The sequence below is a fragment of the Artemia sp. Qi Xiang Cuo genome, chromosome 15 (genome assembly GCF_049724085.1).
Source record: "Artemia sp. Qi Xiang Cuo chromosome 15, ASM4972408v1, whole genome shotgun sequence".
In the NCBI taxonomy this organism is placed as follows: Eukaryota; Metazoa; Arthropoda; class Branchiopoda; order Anostraca; family Artemiidae; genus Artemia; species Artemia sp. Qi Xiang Cuo.
The window spans coordinates 22,245,279-22,267,008 of NC_142808.1; the positions used below are offsets into that span (position 1 = coordinate 22,245,279).

Here is a 21,730-nt window from a genome sequence, read left to right on the forward strand (position 1 = left end):
GTCAGACATTAAAACTTTGCCTGGAAACAATAATCGACCTTTGGAAATTTAGGTCATTGACCCACTTTGATTAACCAAGTGTTCTCCCTAGGGACTCGCATGCATTTACAACAACAACAACAACAATGACAAGATCTTGGAAAAAGAGGTCATTGACTCTGGTCCCCGTTAGACTCAATAATCCAGAAAACATCCATCAAAGTGAGAAAATTCCTGTTTTTTCATTCTCACTGACAAAAACCATAAAACATCCATAAATTGATGTTGACATCCATGAAAAACATCAAATAAATTGACCAACACACATAACTGTCCAAAAAAACATCCATAAAAGTGAGAAAAATCCTGTTTTTTAATTCTCACTGACAACGAACAGACATAAAAACATGCATAAATTATGTAACAAAGTTGTAGGTGGCAGCAAGGGTGAGGGGTCGCGCTGGTACCCCCCTCTCTACTCACTGGGTCGATACGATCAACCCTGGGGAAAAAAAAAAAGAAAAAAAACAAACAGATAAACACATCCGTGATCTTTCTTCTGGCAAAAAATACAAAACTCCACATTTTTGTAGATAGGAGCTTGAAACCTCTACAGTAGGGTTTTCTGAGACGCTGAATATGATGGTGTTATCTTCATTCAGGTTCTATAACTGTTAGAGGGTCTTTCCCCTTTTTTTTTGAAAATCAGCCAAATTTTCTCAGGCGCGTAACTTTTGATGGGTAGCACTAAACTTGATGAAAGTTATATATTTGAATTCAGTATTGAAATCTGATTCTTTTCATGTATCTATTGGTATCAAAAATCCGTTTTCTAGAGTTTCGGTTACCATTGAGCCGGGTCGCTCCTTACTTACAGTTCGTTACCACGAACTGTTATATGAGAAAACGGACGTTTTCTTCCAGTAGCTTTTGGCATCCAAAAAGGGAGTTAAAACTTTCAATTTCTAATTGAATTGGTCCCCTCCCAAGTGAATTGGGTCCCCTTAGTCCCTTTTCTATGTGAATTGGGCGGGGAAAATGTTTTTGGAATTTTTCTGGCCCTTTTTTGATTGTATTTTGAGAGAAAGCAATGTTTTCAAGGCCTTACCCAGAGGGGGGGGGTTATATGGGGGTTTGAACCCCCCCCCCCCCTTTTGAAATGATTGTCTGGCTCGTAAAAACGTAACAAAAATGGATATAAACAAATTTGTTATACGTTTTTTGAATTTTTTATTTATACCCCCCCCCCCAAAAAAAAATCCTTGATTAAAATCCCCTCCGAAAAAAATCCTGGGTACGGCCTTGAATGTTTTGTTTGTTTTTTTCTCTGCTGTGGGGTCCCCTTCGCGCAAGATTTCTTAAAAGTTTCAGGATAATTGAAAAAAAATCACCTTTTTTTGTGGCCTCACTTGCTAGAAGAGGACCAAGTTCAAAGAAATGAATCATTTGAACAATTTTTGTGTACATTAGTTACCTTGACCCAAGCACTTACGGCTGTAAGTTTCAAATTGATCAGGAATTAGGTTTTGCAGAAACGCGATGTCAACCCCTCCCCCCACAGCCCTCAGCGAAAGGGTTGCATGTCATGCCATGGGGGTAAATAAGTTTTTATAGAAAGGGTGGTCGTATCAACTTCGGAGAGGGCTCATTGGACTGATAATCATAAGTTCTAGTGCCCTTTTTATGAGTCAAAGTGATCGGAGTGCGACTACCTGCCTCCCACCCCCCAAACACATCGTATTTTTGCAAAATGTATCCAATACAAGTTTTGAGACAGTAATTTTATTCAAAATAATCCAAAGATCATATAACAAGGCTTTTGGGATTGAAAAAACCTCCAGAGTCTGGGGGCAAGGGTTGTGGGTTATATCCCGGGCCCATTAAAGGTTTTTATGGAAGGGATGGTTGTATAAACCTTAGAGGAGGCTCATTTGGTTGAAAATAGGAAGTTCTAGTTCCTTTTAAAGAGTGAAAAGTGATGAAGGGCAACTACCCTCTACTAGTGACTACCCCTTTTTTCACCAAACGCATCTGATTGAAATTGTGAAATAGCCATTTTGGTCAAAATAGTCCAAAGAATATATAACAATGCCTCTAAGGTTGACACAACCCCCTAGAGCCCTGGGGCAAGGGCTGTAAGCTATGCCCTGGGGGCATATAAGGTTTTTTGGAGTGGATGGTCGTATAAACTTCGGATGTGGCTCATTTGATTCGAAATTGGAAGTTATAGTGCCATTTTAAGGAGTCAAAAGTGATTTGAGAGCAATCATACCCCCACGCCCATAATTTTTCCAAATACATCCAATCAAAATTTAGATATAAAAATTTTGTTCTGCATACTTTAAGGGTCCGGAAATTGTGCCCCCCCCTCCATAGCCCTAAGGGCAAGAGTTTTAAGTTTTAATCGGGGGGGGGGGTATAAGGTTTTTATAGAAAAAGTGATTGTCTATATGTCGGAGCGGAGCAATTGGATTCGCAATCAGAAGTTCTAGTTCCCTTTTTAAGAGTCAAAGTGATCAGAGGGCAGCCATCCCCAACACACGTCGTGTTTTCCCAAAATGAATTGAATAGAAATGTTGAGATAGCCATTTTATTCAAATTGTTCAAAGGTCATATAATAAGACTTTTGGGGTTGATACAAACCACCAGAGCCTGGGGCCAAGGGTTGTAAGTTATGCCCCGGGGGTGTTTATGGTTTTATAGAATGGATGGGTGTATAAACTTTACAGGTGGCTCATTTGGTTATAAATTGGAAGTTCTAGTTCCCTGTTGAGTCAAAAGTGATGGAGGTCAAATAACCCCGCCCCCCTTCCCAACTACCCTTCTTTTCACCAAACACAACTGACTGAAATTGTGAGACAGCCATTTTAAACAAAATAATCAGAAGAACATATAATAATGCCTCCAGGGTTGACATACCCCTCCCCCCCCAGAGCCCTGGGGAAGGACTGTAAGCTGTGTCCTGGGGGCATATAAGGTTTTAATAGAATGGGTGGTCGTATGAACTTAAGATGGGGCTCATTTGATTTGAAATTGGAAGTTGTAGTACTCTTTTTAAGAGCCAAAAGTGATTTGGGAGCAACCAGCCCCCCCCCCTCCCTGCCCCACACCCGTCATTTCCCAAAAAAAACATCGAAACAAAGTTTTGAGACGTCTATTTTTCCAGCATCGTTGAAAGGTTGTAGTAAATATGCGTTTGGGGATGTCACCCCCCCTCCCCCGAGGCCTCAGGGCAAGGGCTGTAAGCTAGACAGTTGTTATCAAAAGTTGAGAACTAATACTACTGCTGTGACTCCTATTACAACTGTACCTAAGGGTTTGAAGGTGAAATTTTCAAAGAAGTTTTAGGGGGAAAGTAAACTGAGTCGCAACATGCCATCCGTATGAAAGTTAAATATTTATGAAAGTTAAAATTCTTTTAAGTAATTTCACTTTTATAACTTTAAAAAATCAAAAATTAATTAAGATTTTAAGAAATAAATATCACCATATGTATATTAAACTGACAATGCAGATTCATTTGAATTTTTTTCAATAAAGTACAAATTTTATTCGGGCTCTTAGAAAGCATAGGGGTTTTGAACTCTAATCATGTCAGTTTCTGCTCGTTTTGAGTTTAAATCGGTTATTTACTGTAATTTCTGTTCGTTTTGGGTTTCATTTATTTTGTTGATGCTGATATGTGATAGTTGTATGCTTGGTAGATTATTTTATTCTATTTTTGTTCATTTTTGGGTTAATGGAGTTCTTGTACTATTTCTTGAAAAACTTATTTTGTGGAAAAAGTTTTTTCAGTCAATTTCTGTTTGTTTTATATTGACATAGTCTTTTTCAGGAAAAAAAAAAATGATAGTTTGATTGTTTGTTCTTGTTATATGCCTGTATCTCATCGCACAGTAGATAACTAGTTCAAATGTACTCCATAGGCAGCGCTCCCATGGAATCTGATCTCTAATTAACACTAGAGGTATTGATGGATTGATGGTTGGAGAACTTCTAACCTACTATAGTTACGTATTTTATTTTCTTCCATAGGAAGTGGCGCGGTCACCCATTTATCTTACTCGCCATTACAACTAGTGTAATCTATAGCGGCACAAGTTTAAAATAGTAACGGCGCAATTCATAGCGTTACAAGAGTGGCGCAAACTATTAGCGTTACAATATCATAAAAAAAGTTTTAGAAAAGCTTAGGGTTAACAGATTTTGTTGACAAAAACATAGAATTCAAAAACTGCATTATGAATTTTAATATACAAAACATCAAGTGAAGGCGCTGTCAGAAAGAGCAAAGTGTCATCTGCAAACAGAATGACACCAGTCTCTGACAAGTAATGCTTCATTCGTTCAATGAAAATGATAAAAAGGAGAAATCCCAGGATTCACCCTTGTGGGACCCCGCACTCTGTTTTCTTTTTATTAAGGTAAAAGATATTTCCTTTTTTGAAGAAACCAACTACCATCCTCACTTTATACTTTAACTACAGCAATGTTGTTCTCTTACATATCACTTGTCACTTTAATGTATTTATCTGGTATTACAGGTAGCATAATCGCGCTGTCTAAGTTAAGAGCAAAGCGGGCTTTATGTATTGTTTATTTGTTCATTCACTTATTTATTCGTTTTATGGTTCAACTTGGCTCTTTTCCTTACATAAGAAAAACTTTGCTTTTACATTAATTTGATCAAAACTACATTATTTTTTACCGACAGTTCCGTTGAGAGAGTCAACTGCCAGTTTAGTAAGCCGTCATAATTTATCACTGCCATACCTGCCATTTGTGATTCGGCCAGAGTCACCAGCATCAAGGGATGTTGATCTCGGAAATGAAATGCAAAGAGGTTCCTCGCTCTTCCAGGAAGATGCGTCACACATGCCGTCAAGTTCCAGTCATCACAGTAAGCATGAATCTATCGCTCAGCCAGGCACCCTCCAACTGCTGGATTTATAAATTTATTCTATTTTTTAATTGTTTGGTTTTGGATATAGTATTGGGATCCTAAAAAACAAATGATCAGGTGTTAAGTTGAGAGGGAATAGGCCTAATCAGATTTTTAAAAATGTAAGCGTTTTGAGGAGACAAATGGGGGATCTAGAATACTTACATTATATATATATATATATATATATATATATATATATATATATATATATATATATATATATATATATATATATATATATATATATATATATATATATATATATATATATATATATATATATATATGTATATATATATATATATATATATATATATATATATATATATATATATATATATATATATATATATATATATATATATATATATATATATATACATGAGGCTTATAAAAACTAAACATAATCACAGGAATATTTTTATCATGATCTGCGTAATCATAATCAACACAGCAAGTGTATTTACGTAAACATTTATATAATTGGATTTAGTCTATTTAATGCTTAACACTGCCATGTCTGCCACTTGTGATTCAGTCACAATCGTTCCGTTAATTTTTGGAAATTTAAGTATTTTAAACAGGGACTTAATTTTAAAGAAATTTATTAGAAATTGAGAATTAAATGTTTTAGTGCAGAGTCTCATAGTATGAGGAGATTGAATTTCTTATTCTGAAGATGTCCTGGCAGACTTTCCGCTACTCTACTATCTTAATCACGTGTGCAAATTGGGGGTGGGAGAGAAAAATTACCCTCCCTCCCTCTCGTATTTTGTTCCACCCTTTCAAATTTTAAAAATATATCTTTTTTTGGTATCTTCGTTGAGGAGAACTGTTTTTTTTTACATTTCTATTGAAAAAAGCGATAAAATATCAAAGATTTCCGCCCTCTCTATATTTTGAAATACATTTTGTCCCCAAGCTCCTACATTTCCGTGAAACGGCACTCTTGACCTTAATAGCAAATGGATGATGACGTCATCATAAAAAGTACTAAGTATCCCAAAAGTCAATCCCTAATTGAAAATTTCCTTCAAACCTAGAAATGTAAAATATGTCTTTAAGCTAACTTATAGAAAATATGTGCATGTTATTAGCATGAATCTGATATATTATTTTGATTCCTACTTGGCAATACAAGGACCATTACCTAATCCCAGCTGCCACAAGGCTAGGAACAGGCTTGCTACCTGTCGCTGTAAAAAAAAGAAAAAAACACACTGAAACATCGTCAATGATCGATGGTCTATGTACCATCAATGGCTTTGTATCTTTATACTCATGGGTGTCGTTCGGGGGGAGACAATGCCCCCCAATAACTTGGAGATAAAATTAGTATATAGCCCATGCGCCTTGACTATCCAGATATGTACCCCTCTTGCCCCCCCCCCCCAATAAGAATGCTGGAGCTACGCCCCAGTTTATCCTTTTACAAATATATTAAAGACGGTTGTGAAATTTGGTGATAGAACTGATCCAAACATATTTGAGAACGAATCAGATAAAAAATATTTCAAAAACTGAGGCTTATGTTACGATGTGGAAGTCCAAAACCACTGTGTACCTTTCCAGTCACAACTTGACTACTTAAGCCACAACTGTTGCTACTGTGGTTTCAAGTATCAATTAAGGTCGTTCGGTACCTTAAAGAATCACCCTATTTTGGCCATTACAAGTTTTTTAGCTTTTGGGGCCAAACTATTCATAATTGATTTGGTGGTCTAACAAAAACTTGTATAGCTTCGATGAGAGCTCTGACTAAACGACGGAGAACTAAAACCCGACACCTACTTCCCCGGAAATTTTCGAAAACCATTTAAATTCTCCAGTTTTGTGCCAGAGATAGAGATATTTGGATTTAATGAAACTTACATAAATTTTGTTTTTCTTATTATTGAGCGAAGCAGAATTTTCTTTTTAGAGTTCAGGAAAGGACGATCCCTACAAATTACTCTCGTGTTCCTACTTGGAAAACATTAAAAATCAGCACAAAAGAAGTCTCATTGAATATTCTGATAGCTTTGTAAGTCTCCTGTTCAAGGGCAGATCCAAGGTTTTTTTAGGGGGGGGCGCAAAACAGGTCGATCTGATAAATTTGCGTTAGGAGTAAGTTTAGTTAACGCAAACTTGCGTTAACTAAGTAAATTACACTACTTTAGACTACGTTAGGGGGGCACCCCTCGCCCCTCCCCTGGATCCGCCACTGTTCCTGTTGTGTTAAATGACTTGATTGAAATCTTTGCGGACACAGGATGCACATTATTTATGCTATTCATACATTGATTACACAGCGTTTCGCTTAATAATTAGTAAGAGATTGTACATTTCCTTTGTTTTAAAACAGCCTCTCGTTAGCTTTTCGAACTGTTGAAATAACTAATATCCCCTATCAATTTATACTAAAATTGATTTCGAAGCTCCCCATGGTACTGAGAAAATTTGCTAATGGAAACCTGGTCTTTGAAACTGTCAGCAGATACTGAAACTCGCAAACTGACATCTTGGGGGTCGAACCTCCTCAAAAGCAACTATTATTATAATTACAATTATTAGATTATAATTACAATTATTAATAGATATTTGGCCAAAATTACTGCTGTCAAAAATCGTGGACACACCCTTGATAGTGGTAAAAAGAAAGACTAAGGCAAAGCGAAAATGATAACAACAAAATCACGACAGCACAGTGAACCCGCAAACTGATAAGGTCCTACGGTTCTACACACAAAAAACAGTTTTAGGCCGAATTTCCAATACCTTCTCAACTGATATAATAAAATCAGTTGTTTTATATTCAGCAATAAAAAAGCAATTGAGGTAGATAAAGCAAAATATTTATAATAAGAAGAATAGTTTCAGAAGAAAAACGAGGAATCATTAGTTAACAGAAAAGGTATTTAGTGTTAAATTATAAACATAATTATAATTTTGTTCTTTATATGATTATAATTATAAATATAATTTTGTTCATAGTTGTTTTTTCTGTGTGTTTTTTTTTAGTGTGTCTTTCGCTGTGTTTATATTTTTCTTCTTCGTGTTGCGTGAGGTCTTCTTCATTGTATATATGAGATACTGGATTTCCGGTAAAGTTACTAATAAGTATCAATCTCAGCTATAGGACACCCATTATAATTTCCAAGTTCTGCAACTATTTTAGTAGTCTCTCTTCTTAATTGTTTTCCCTATTCTGAAAAATCTGAGTTTGAAACGCAGGAATTGAATAACAAATCCTAGCCACTCTCCTAGCCTAGCTAGAAATTCCTAGCCACTTAAAATACAAAAGATGGGAGAGATATGCTGATCGTCAAATGCAAATAAGTCAGGTTGAACCATCGAATTAAAAAAACACATTACACATTAAGAAGCATTAATTTTAGTCATAGTGCACCGTAAGAGCACAACTGATACACAGAGCACAACAGAGCACAACTGCACAACTAATACAAGCTGAACGGTTATGCTTAAGTCGACTAACAAACACATTAAGAAGCATTAACAGTAGTCAGAGTGCACCGTAAGAGCACAACAGAGCACAATTGCACAACTAACACAAGCTGAACGGTTATGCTTAAGTCGAATAACAAACACATTAAGAAGCATTAATTGTAGTCATAGTGTACCGTAAGGGCACAACTGACACACAGAGCACAACAGAGTACAACTGCACAACTAACATAAGCTGAATGGTTATGCTTAAGTCGACTAACAAACACATTAAGAAGCATTAATTGTAGTCATAGTGCACCGTAAGAGTACAACTGACACACGGAGCACAACTAACACAAGCTAAACGGTTATGCTTAAGTGCACTAACAAACACATTAAGAAGCATTAATTGTAGTCGTAGTGCACCGTAAGAGCACAACTGCACAACTAACACAAGCTGAACGGTTATGCTTAAGTCAACTAACAAACACATTAAGAAGCATTAATTGTAGTCACAGTACACCGTAAAAGCAGAACTGACACACAGAGCACAAGTGCACAACTAACACAAGCTGAACGGTTATGCTTAAGTCGACTAATAAGCAAAAGATTATTCAAACAAGTTATGTAAGATATATCAGCCAACCCCATGAAAAACAGCGAAGAAATACTTGAAAGTATTTTATGTATATGTTACCGTGAAAGACCGAAATTTGAGAATGTCGACATTCTTCTTTTTCAATTTGGATTTAGTCAGCTTTACCAGTCATCCTTTTCAGTTTTATGCAAGGTTTGAGGGTGACAAGTTAGGTTAGGTTGGGCTATGGTAGGTTTTTAACCAATTTCTGAGATTTGTAACCTAATTTAACCTAATCTAACTTTAACTCTTACTATCAAACCTTGCATAAGACTAGCAAAGCTGATTGAATCCAAGCAGAGAAAAAAGAATTTCGGATACTCACCGGTGAATGTTGACATTCACCAGATTTTGGTCTTTCACCGTAACATGCACATAAGACACGGGCGCATGCAGTGTTTTTCCTTGGGAAGAAACTAATATAAAAATTTGATAATTTAAATACAAAATGCCAAAGAAATTCTGGAAAACAGTTTTTTATTGTAAGGTGGGGGGGCTGTTGTTTCCCCGTTACTTCCATCCCTGATACATATGCACTAAAAATTTAAGGTGAAATATCTCCCCGTTGCTTAACGAATAATCGAACATTTATTCTGCCAAACAGTTAACTTCCTGATTTTAAACATATACGCCATTTTTTTTTTTTTTTGCCAAAAACGTAATGCATGGATAATCGACGCATAAGAAACAAGCTTAAGTAGGGAGTATAAAGCTGAATACGGAATGAAATTAGTAGTCAGTGCAGAGACAAAGATCTAGTATTTTCATTTCCAATCATTCCGTATATTGATTTTTTTTTATTCTATGACTGAATAACCAAGGCCATTAAACTGCAAGCAGTCCCACCCCCCCCCCTCCTTTGGACCCATCTTAGGTTTATTCACGCCTGAAAATTGTGATATTCTAAGTTTTTTCTTTCGGTTGTTTCAAAATTCCGAATTCCTTTGGGCAGGGTAACATTGTCGTCAGTGTTCCCACTTTAAATCGTAACAATAAATAAGAAAAAATAATAAATTAATTTAGTAACGCTTCTCGTCTATTCGAATTCGAATATTAACTATATGCATATTCTCAACTACATCTTCAAAGGAAGGCTACACCTTCTGAAGCTGTTTGCATCCTATGGGTCTAACAAATATGTTTCTGTTCTGGTTTTTCACCAACATTTCTTCCTTTTTTTTTATTTTGCACCCGCTATTGTCAAAAATTGTATAACTGTAACCTATGTGGAGGTCTTTTTTATTAACATTAAATTCCTGATGTTTTTTTTTAACCTTTAAGATGTACGTTATTGATGTGGCTTGTCCAATTTACCAATCCAAAAAATAAGATTTGACTTTCACTGGTCTTGGTACGTTAGCTGAAAGCTTCGCATGCAAATTGTTGCTTGAATACTTTTGAAAAGAGCAGCTTTGAAAGAACGAAAAAAATAACTAATAAAACGAATTTTTAAAACAGTAAGACAAAATGAATCACCACGTATGTTTTCTGCGAGAAACTTTACCATAAATAACTGTTTTTTAGTCTCCCTGGAGTGTAATTTGCTCTTTACTGAAAATTAAAAAACTGGAAATATTGTAAAGCAGCTTTTATATGTTAGCAGCAGATATGTAAGTCTAATAAAAATAGTCAATTTCTACAAATAGGCTGATATTGAAAAAAAAACCTGACAGTTTAAATAAAATTAGAAGTTTTTGACATAATCATGTAAACACTTTAAAAAGATATATTTCGTTTTCAGTAAAGTGTAAATGATACTTTAGCCATTACCAGGGGGGAGAGTTGTCGTCTTAAGTTTGGCTTCATCGTTCCCTTCACTATCTGCTTGTTTTAAGTTTCAGTTCTGAATATGTCACTATAGACCCAATTACCGATGTGAATTTCTCTCTAAAAGTACAAAAGAGTGTCCTTGAACAATCGATAAGCGCTGTGGTAGGAAAAACAAGGATCTGAGCGTATTGCCGCAAACTAAAAACAATTCAATCTCAAATTATTATAATCAATAATTCGGAAATCGGTAGATGGCGTTGTACTAAGCTAGTCAAAATGCGAAATAAAAGAAATGATCCATTTGTTTGCTGTTTATTTATTCAGTATATAAACAATTTATTCATTTATTTATTTATTCAACACCGAAAACAAAACTGCTTCCCCTTGTTAAGTGACACTGAAAAAATAAAAAACAAAAACGTTTACAAGAAAGAATAGCAAAGATAAAAGAAAAGTGTTTGTTGAGTTTCTGACATAATTGAAACAAACCCTATTCCAGGACCTGTAAAAAAAAGAGACAGTTCCCGATTAAGGACCCTGCTTGGAAAGTTTAATCGGAGAGACAAGTTTTCCAATGATTAAGTATTATGGTAACAAACTAAAACATTGCAAATGTTCGGATAAGTAATAATAAGATATGATATGTTTTTTTGTGTCTGCTTAATAAGCGCAAAATAAACTAAAAAAATATGACACAAACGGTTTAAGAATGCGGGGCTGTTTTGAAGGCGTGTTTGTCTCCAGGATTCTTCTGGTGAACACATTGTTGATCAACAGTCGCAAGAATAGGTGACACCTAGGGCCGTATCCAGGATTTTTGTTCAGGGGGGGTTTTACTAATTTTTGACTTTTTTGGGGGGGGGGTTACTAATTTTTGACTCAGTTTTCGACTAATTTTACTGATTTTTACCTTTACTAATTTTCGACTTATTTTCGAGTCGGTCAAAAATTTCGGGGGGGGGGGGGTTCAAACCGGGTAACCCCCCCCCTGGATACGGCCTTGATAGGTGTGCTTTTCAACAATTCTTGATCAACGATATTTTACGCAAGAGCACGAATTGTTGGAAATACTGTTGGAAAAAAGATGATACTTACAAAGTCAGTTCAACGTCTTTTTATTTATTTTTTTTTCCTTTATACTTGTGTTTACTCTGGTACTTTTCATTATTTATACAACTTTTCACAGTTTGATCGAATTCTGAAAATTTCAGTTTTATATCACAAAGTTTGTCCAGTGCCCTTTTAAGGGGGAAGAGGTAGTTAATTATAAAAAAAAAAACTTCTCGCGTCTTACTTTGGGCAAGAGATCAAGCTAATAATAGCTCTTTTTTCTTTAAAAAAAAAAGTCCCATAATAATATGCCTTGAAATTTCACACTTAATTTGACAAACAAGCCCGGTAAACAACGGTTTTAATTTTGGTCGTTTTTATCCGCAATGTTGATCAACAAAACCCGTGTTGGTCACCAGAATACAAACTTCAATCAACACCACCAGAAAAGACCCGTTGGGAATCAATTGCTTATTAATGTTTGAATTTTTAAAGGCAAAAAGTGTTGTAAAATTTAACTAATTAATTTACTCATTTATTTTAACAGCCAACGTGGCAAAGCTAACAATATATGATACTGTCCTAAAAATTTCAGAACTTATAACTATTCATAAGAAAAATCTTAAAAATCAAACTTTTCAGATATGAATGATCATATCTGAAAACTATGATATGAATGGTTATATCTGGTCATATCTGGACCCTAAGATGGGTCCAGGGAGAAAAGAATTTCTATTTTTAAATATTTGGTATCTGAAGCATTTTGAGAAAGGAAAAATAAAAATGAAAAAATTTCTTAATTTTACCTAAGACATTAGAAACAGTAACGGGACAGGAACAACTAGAAAACATAGCATTTTAACTTATTTTTTAAAAATTTGCTATTGAACTAGAATAAAATTAATTAGGTACTCTACTTTCATCAATGCCCAATAAAAATAAAAAGGCCAGGGACTTTAAGACAGAAGCACACTTGCCTTTTGAAGGTGGTGCGATGTGATACCGCCAAGATAAAGGGTTTGATAGTTAATGTTGGAGGTAATTCCTTCCAGAAGGGGGGAGTTCATGAAGGTGACTTCAGAAGGTGGATTCCTCCTTTTTCTCTCTTTTATTACTCTTTCGTCTGGCAAACTCTACCGCGACTCGTTTTCTATGATCAGTGAAAACAAAATCTAAGCCCATCACAAGTAAATTTTCTTATTTAAAGATAGCGAGAAAGTACTCAGGTGCTCATATTATAAAAGTGTGAAAATAAATGACAAAGGAATCAGCGATAACATTCTTCATGAGCTTCGTAGAATATTTCGGTTGTATTTTTTTGTGCTTCAGTTTAAGAATAAGCTCCTCTAGAATATGTCCGGAAAACGTTTTATGTACCAGCTAAATGAGGTAAGCCTTATGGCACTCACTATTAAAAATAAGCAGGGAAGTCCCCCCCTCCCAAATAATAAAAAATCATATATTGCCTTCCATGTATTTCGATGTCCCTTGCCTAATAATTCGCTCTTTTCAAATTGGTGACCAACGTCTCAAATTTTCTTCCTCGAAACCAAATTTATTGAACCCGATCACTTGACAACAAGGACATTTGGGACTTAAATGGAATAATAATTAATTCGGGGACCTTACAAGTGCCCAGGATAGGGTAAACATTCGAAAAGCTAACATGTCGCTGTAAAGAAATGAAGTTATACGTGAAAAAATAAAACACGTCAATGCAAAAAAATGTCTATGTCAGAGCTAGAAGGAGGGTGTTGGTGGGATCGTCAGAAACATATTTGCCTTTAATCCTGGGATCTTGTTGATCCCAAAAACGTTTAATTTGGCTATGCAGGATAGTTTTGGACGAATTAGTAGAGTCTGAGACACACAGACATTGGTAAATTTTGTCTTCGATGTTCATAGATGAAATTGATATCTTTTAGATCCTACAAAGCCACATGCTGCCTTCACAGACAATGCTGCCTCCTCCAAATCTTTTGAATCACCCATATCAGGGATCAAGTCCCCATCTAGCAGAGATGGACTTGAAGTTTCTAGCGCTTCTGGTGATTCTAAGGTGAAAGATGCTCGATACTATGAAAGAAGACAAAGAAATAACGAATCGGCACGGAAATCAAGGGAGAGAAGAAGAGAAAAAGAAAAAGAAGTAAGTATAGATATGTATAAATGAAAGAGAACCAGAAATTGGTAAGGCTAGACAAACTCTAGGTTGTCTTAATTCAAAATAGTTAACACCATCCAGTCCTGATGAGCAAAGTTGAAAGCCATTATTAAAACATAAACAAAGTAATTTCACCGTTTCGTTTTTGATTCATGTATGAGTTAAAAAAGTAGGAACCCTAATGAAAAAACAGTTATTTATTTTTAGCTTACCCACTATATCTCAATCCATAAAAACAGTTTAAGATCATACAAGCTGGGTGTTTTGAACTCCGTTTCAGGTTGCGTTGAAGTGAGCATGGACTCTGACGAGACTTCAATTCTAATACAATAAAGTAAGCTTGTTTTGAATTTTCTAGTTCTGCAGCATAACAGCAACACTGTCAGTAGCGCTAGTTCAATTCTTATTAAAGTTGTTTTCCATGTTGAAGTGCCAATTTTTCTTCTTTTTGGTTTGGATATTAGGGGAAGTGTAAAATAGTTTCACCTCGCTAATGCATGGCAGCATGCACTTTGAATTGCAAGACAATAAAAAATTGCTTCAGTGTCTACAGGTGTCACAATTTCATAGGCAAGGGTCATAGCTAGTCATGACTACTTCAGCTGTACAAAAGAAGCTTTTCGTCTGTCGGGTATCAAAAGGTCATATCTTCATAGTTGTAAATTTTAGAAGAGCAGAAAAAACCTCACATTTTTTTATTTACCATCCGAAAACCATAAAGCAAAAATAGATTGATATGTAAAATCAATATATATCAACCTGTTTTTGTTTTGCGATTGTCGGATGGGAAATTAAAAAGTTAAGGTTTATTCTGCTCTTCTGAAAATTTATTACTATGGAGATACGATCGTTTTATTAATTCACTGCTAGAGGTCGATGAAATGCATACACAAATACATGTGATTACAAGAATAAAACTTTAAGAGAAACAAATGAGCATTTATCAATGTATAATTAATAAGATGATTAGATTCAACTGGTGAAATAGATAAAATGACTCATAGTCTGTTTTTTTAACCGATTTTTGTCCATATTGGCCAAAAATCTACACTTGAATGTTATACGGTCTTTTTTGAAACTTAGTAAGACTCCTAGATATAGAAAAAAAAACTTTTTCAAGGAAATCTTGCTCGACTTTATTTTATGTCCATTCAACACAATGATTCCTTTACAACAGACAACGAAAAAAAACAAAAACAAGAATACTGGCGTCGCCATTTTATTTCCTTTTTTTAGAAAAGGTGTCAAAAGTTTAAGACGTGAATTTTCAGCATTAAAAAATAGCATATATAATATTCATCAAGATCTGATAGTGCCCTTAAAATCGCCCCTATTTTGTGACACCATGGCCTTCATCCACAAATTAATTGTCTTAGGCTACTTTTAATATTGATGAAAATAATACATTTGGAATCAGTGTAAAAAGTCAAATATGTGTTTTTCTCTACTCTCTAATCTATAATATGTCTTACTATTGGACACGACGCGCTCTTTTTTAGGCTTTTTTAGGCTTAACTATTGTGTACATTACATCCTGCTAATCATTTTGTGTCTCTCATTTTAAAATGATTTTGGTGACTCCAGATAATACAAACATCAGCAACACTACCAGACATGGTGTATCACAAAAGGGAAGAAAGTTACCTGATTAAGATTTTAATATTTTTTTTTATTTTCTCATAGCCGTGGTAAATAATGATGGTACTAAAGAATAAAAATACTGAAAAAATATTTTTAGTACTAAAAGTAAGTTTTCTCCTTGTATTCGGGTCAATTTCACATCTGCATATAAAGATTAAATCCCTGTGATTGTCAGAAAGTTCCAATGAGTTTTTATACCATGACTACCCTACGGTTTAATTTTTAATTCTTTTTTTTTCCTAGAAGCCGGTAGTTTATTTTAAAACTAATTAGGGACTTTCCAAGCTTTAACTACCCAAGGCCAGCTCTGTATGTCCTTTTAGATGCTACAAGGTCATCACCTTTCTCTGCTTTAAATAACTAACAGCCATTTCATTAGCAGTAACATGGTTATCAGACTCTAAATAGTAGTTCATAAAAGCCTACATAAGTCGAATTTTAAGTAATATAAATGAATTAATTGTGCTAGTAGTGCTAATTGATTTTAGTAGTAGTGCTAATTGATTACATGTGATTCATACATTTCCCTCAGAAATTTCAGCCGAGTTAGACCACTGGAAATGGAGGAAATATTGATGATGTGATAATAACATTACATTTATTATAAGTTGAATAAGGCCATACAACACATAATTCGATAATACAAATCATAAGATAAATAGTAACACATCTTTTCTCCCCCCCCCCCAAAAAAAAACAGCAAAATTACTCCAGCTTAAATTATTATAGTTTCTTTACCATTTCATTAACACACTAACAAACTTGGATCTTTATCATTTTCAAATTCACATAGTTGATCCAACGGAGCTCAAGGGTATTACCCTAACAAAAATTATTTTTAAATGGAAAATCTGCTTCCATCCTGATAGAACATGAGCCATATCCTCAACTCCTAAAGTAACCTACGTTACCATATGCTCAACTCCTAAATTAAACCTACATTACCATATCCTCAACTTCTAAATTAAACCTACATTACCACATCTTCAACTCCTATATTTTAGAAGTGTTTATGCATTTTAAAACATATGGGCTTATTTGGGCTAAAAACCTCTTCTTAGCCAAGTTACTAGTATGGGCTGCCTCCCCTTAATAGTAAAATGTTTGTAGAGATGAATATGTAATGATTCGGAGGTAATAGGCTTTAGATTTTCTATGCAGGATTTCACCTCTTATTGATAGAAGAGCATCGCCAAGTATTGAAAACCTATTTGTGACCAAGACGGACCCACGATTGCACAAAGCCTCCATTTATACTGGAGGTCCCAGGGACTTCTTGCTGTCTAGTTCTAATCTTGCTTTAGCACGTAGTGTAGCATTAAGAAGATGTATTATTCCTTATCCTGTACTGATTTTTGATCATTGCTTTCTCCGAGGTCATAATAATTTTAACGATTAAAATAATGCAAAAATAGCAACTTGGCATGTTCCGACGTTAAAAAAAACAGACTTGTATTGACATTTTGACCGACAAATACAGACGTTTTGAACTGGACTTGTTAAGAGTTACATAAACTCATATCCATGGGGCGTGAAACGTGAAATTAGGTGATATAGATGATTTACTCAATCAGGACGGATGGGATGCATAGGCATGGAGTAAGGCTCATTATGAATAAGAAAACTATTACATCTTATTGAGGTTGGGAAGGTGGATAGGGACTCAGATTAATTTTAATTACAGCTACACGAACAAATAAACAGAATCCCAGGTAGATATAAGATATTTTTATTAGGGGATATCACTGCTCTAGTTCGTAGAAACAGGGATAAATGGTATCCTAGCCTGGGTAAATTTGGGGCAGGAAAAGAAAATAATAACGGTTATAAACTGCCACAATTTTGTAGGTATAATAGTCTACTTACAAACAGTGCAGTATATGGTCCATGAGTTAAGTACCAGATGTTGTCTCAGCGATGAAAGTTAAAAACGCACAAAGGCAAATAAGTGAAAATGCTTTAAGTCCGTTAGAGAAGAGGAATGACTTGTACGTGAAGTATATGAGTGATATATCATATAAAATGAGAGGGATCTAAGGAAAGTATTAAAATATGATTTAAGAAGGTGTGATACAGTGGCCATGAATAAAATTGCTGAAGATCTGGAAGTTACAGCCACACAACATAATAGTAGAATATTGTATTGGCATGCAAGAATATTGAGAGGGAATAATCAATCTGAACTTGTCCCAGTTAGAGATGGGAATGGGGTCACGATTAGTTGTAAAGAAAGAGGAGAGTATGCTTCGGCCAAATTTTTATTCTTAGATTAATAACAAAAAATGAAACTAATTTTAAAATTTTTAACTATTTTTCAAGTTTAATTTACAAGATTAAAATTATTGCTCAGATACCATAAATGTTTCGCAGTTTATAACTTTATCGATTCTGAACTAAAACTAAAATAAAATAAAAATTGTTTTTTCCATTTTTACGTTACGTCTCTCATTACATCATATATGGTTAGTACATAATCGGTGTTAGATCTTACGTCACGTCACTTATTACTTCATTTAAAAAATCAAATATCTTTGATATCCATGAAACCATGAAACCATGAAAACCATGAAAAGACATCTAAAATGCAGTTTTTTTTTGTAAAAAGTGATTCTGTTTTAAATCTTTGTTTGATTTTGATTAAAAAAGGCACCCGAAATTTTAATTTCTGTTCAAATAAGCCCTCTCACAAAATTCTAGGACCTCTGGGTCGATATGATAACCCCTGGGAAAAAAAAGGCCAATAAACACGCATCCGTGATCTTTCTTCTGGCAAAAAAATACAAAATTCCACATTTTTGCAGACAAGAGCTTGAAGCCTCTAAAATAAAGTTCTCTGATACGCTGAATCTGATGGTGTGATTTTTATCAAGATTCTATGACTTTTAGTGGTGTTTTCAATTTTTTTTTTAAATAAGGCAAATTTCCTCAGGCTCGTAACTTTTGATGGATATGAGTAAACTTGATGAAACTTATATATTTCAGCATAAAATCAGCATAGAAATCAAATTCTTTTGTTCTATCTATTGATATTAAAATTCCTTTTTTTAGAGTTTCGGTTACTATTGAGACGAGTCGCTCTTACTATACAAACTCCTGGAATTTACTAGGTAAATTAAAAGTCCTGGAATTAAATTATGCTGAAATCTGAGTGTCCTAGATGAAAATACTAGCAAAATAAATGAATTTTTGTAGGTTTTTGAGAGTCCAGCACATGAGAAGATCGATTAAGTGGATAAATTTACTTAACTAGGTAGTATGTTTAGTAAAGTTGGTGGATGCCGTGAAGATAATAAAAGTACAATAGCCAAAGCCTAGGGTGTTTTTTCACGGTTGAAAATATATTCGGAAGAATGGAAAGTTTATAAACCAAGATTAGAACATTAGAAGCAACATTGATGACAGCGGTCAAGTATGGTTCTGAAACCTGGATATTCAAAAAAAAAAAAAAAAAAAAAAAAAAAAAAAAAAAAAAAACAGAAGGATTTGTTAGACGTTTTCGAGAGGAATTACCTACAGGTACTTCTGGGTACTCGTCTGACTGGCCGTGTTTCCAAAAGTAAACTGTACGAAGAATATGGCTTTTTTCAGCTTTCTAGGGCTATAATGAGAAAAAGATTGAGATGGGACCCATTCTGCGGATAAAGAATGACAAGTTGCCTAAGATCGTGTTTTTTGGCCAGCCATCCAGGACCAAAAAAGCAGATCGTCTAGAAATGGAATTTAAGGAAGGACTTAATGAAAATTATAACTTCTCGGAAGGGTCTTCTCGGAAGGGTGTCCCTTCTTGGAAGGGAGGTTTTGAATTTATTGGATGGAGGAAGAGCATGCGTAGCTGTATTGGCCTCGGGTGACTTGGTGCTTCTGTTTTAAGCTGCTGTTAGTAGTGGCAGTAGTATATACAAAACTTAAATTTTGTAAGACTAAAAATTGAATGACAAGAATGACTTTTAGATCGTGACTGCTCTATGGTTCCCTTTTTGGTCTTGAAGGAATTTAATTATCCTAGCAACAGGAAAAAGAAAATATTATATTTTACTTTCTATTGTAAATTTGGAGATAAAAGTATTTGCGCAGTGATTTTTAAAGTAATTTATTTCACATTTATCTATATGAAACATATCTATGTAAATTATTTTTATCTAACGCAATAATCATGTTCTGCTGCCTGCCTTTAATACAAATAGGTAGAACTAATTCCCCGGTTTGTCAAAAACTTGGGATTACCATTTATACGAGAAGAAATCTTATAAAAGAAGGGCCTTTTATGACCTTCTTTGGGCCCTAATTTAGAGGGAATCGAATTTTGTTTGCATTTCTTTTTTTACATTGAAGTCACCAATTGTTTTTTGCATTGAAGCCCCCTATTTTGATTTTTTTTTTTTTTTTTTTTTTTACATTAGGTTGCACTTGTGAAAAGGACGTAAATAATAAGAAATTGCGGCCATTTCCACCAAAACCATTTCGGCCATTTCGTTGGGGTAACCAGGTGTTAAGCCGGAGGACATAGTTACGGAACGTAATATATGACAGCGGGCAAAATATGTGGTAAACAGAGCTATTTCAAGAGGGGGGAGTGCATCTGGGGCAGTTGCCCCGGGTTTCGTGGCCTGGGGGTGCCAAGGCTGGGGTATTGCCCACTTTGGCCCAATTTCTTACCTGATTCGGCGTTTTTCGCTTCTATTTCAATTGAGAAAGGGGTGCTGTAATTAATTTTTCCTCGAGCGCCACTAATCCGAGGAACAGCTCTGGTGGTAAGGATGGGGGGAGACCGAATATAAGTCCCTCTACTACTAACTTCTGTATTGTTGGAGTTGGAGATGCTGGGCCTTTGTATCCTGAGCCTCGACATAGATTAATGATTCCGCCCATATTAATGATAATAATAATAATAATAACGATCATCTTTCTGTGATAGTCATAAGCCTAAAACCTTTCCGCGCCACTTAAAACCATATTAAATGGATATTGATGTATAAAATTTAATATTGATTGACTCTGATGACTGTTGATGTTGTGATGTTGATGACTCTGATGTTGTTAAGCCAAGAATAAGAAATCTATCTTCTAATCGACCAAAACAGTGATGGGATAATTCATTTTTTTTTTTTTTTTAACAAAACATAAACACTTATAACAGAATGACGTCCACACTTCAGCTGAATATGAATAGCTGGCCGGGTGATTCTGGTCTTTTCACCTGAAAATAAGTCAAAATTTCAAGAAAAAGAATTTATCAGCACAGTGATTGCAAGAGGTTTTTTAGCCCGAAAAGCTATCAAAACAAATAAAACCACAAAAATTATCCATCAAAATCTAGTGCAAATGCTGCATTGTTTACAAGGTTATAATTTCCTCGGGGAGCGCTACTCCTCAAGGTCACCCTGCAGTGGTGACCATGGCGTCATAGCCTGACGCCACTTCGAGGCCACGCAAGCAGGATTTCCCTTTCGGGAATAGGGACGAAGGAAGGACCTTATGATGGAACAAAGATCCCAAAGTATCTCGCAACACCGGAAAGCTCCGTCCTTTTATACCCAGCATATCCCTGGCAGTGATTTAGATAGCAAGGGACACAGACGATAATTTTCGATCTTTGGTGCATTTTGATATAAAACCAATTTTTACAAGTTATTTCGATACTTATGTTTTTAATCTTCTTAGTCTTTGATGAATATTTGTATATCTGATTCTAACGATTTACTTTATAATAGCAAATCTTGCTTGTGAAACTTTGTACCAAGACTACGCCCACCCATCCTTCAAGCAACTTTTAGCCATGTCATTATCCGTATATGATAATTTATGGGAGCCAGTCTTTACTCCCCTCCCCTCGGAGAGAACCCCTACCCCGGAATATATCCCCCTTCTCGCGGAAAATAACCTCTGCGTAAAATACCCCATGGAAAATACTCCCAGAAAGTATCTCCCCATGGAAAATCCCCCCCGTGGAAATTCCTCCGGAAAATTTTCACCGATAATTCCCCTCATGGAAAATTGCCTCACGCGCAAAATGGAGCAGCCAAAGAGAAAGTACTCAAAAGGCGCCTCAAAATGTCCTAAGGGGTAACAAAAGGAACAGATAACAAAACAGTTTTAGGACAGGGGTTGGTTGGTCTCC

The 21,730-nt window shown here is 35.2% G+C and overlaps 1 protein-coding gene across 1 annotated transcript in view; it reads left to right on the forward strand.

Moving 5' to 3' along the window:
• LOC148943452 (uncharacterized) overlaps positions 1-21,730 on the forward strand; it is a 67,408-nt gene that overhangs the window by 41,101 nt on the left and 4,577 nt on the right. Inside the window, exons 3-4 of the mRNA XM_089100862.1 lie at positions 4,694-4,879; positions 13,733-13,956. Coding sequence (XP_088956988.1) covers positions 4,694-4,879; positions 13,733-13,956 — 410 coding nt within the window. The remainder of the gene's footprint in view (positions 1-4,693; positions 4,880-13,732; positions 13,957-21,730) is intronic.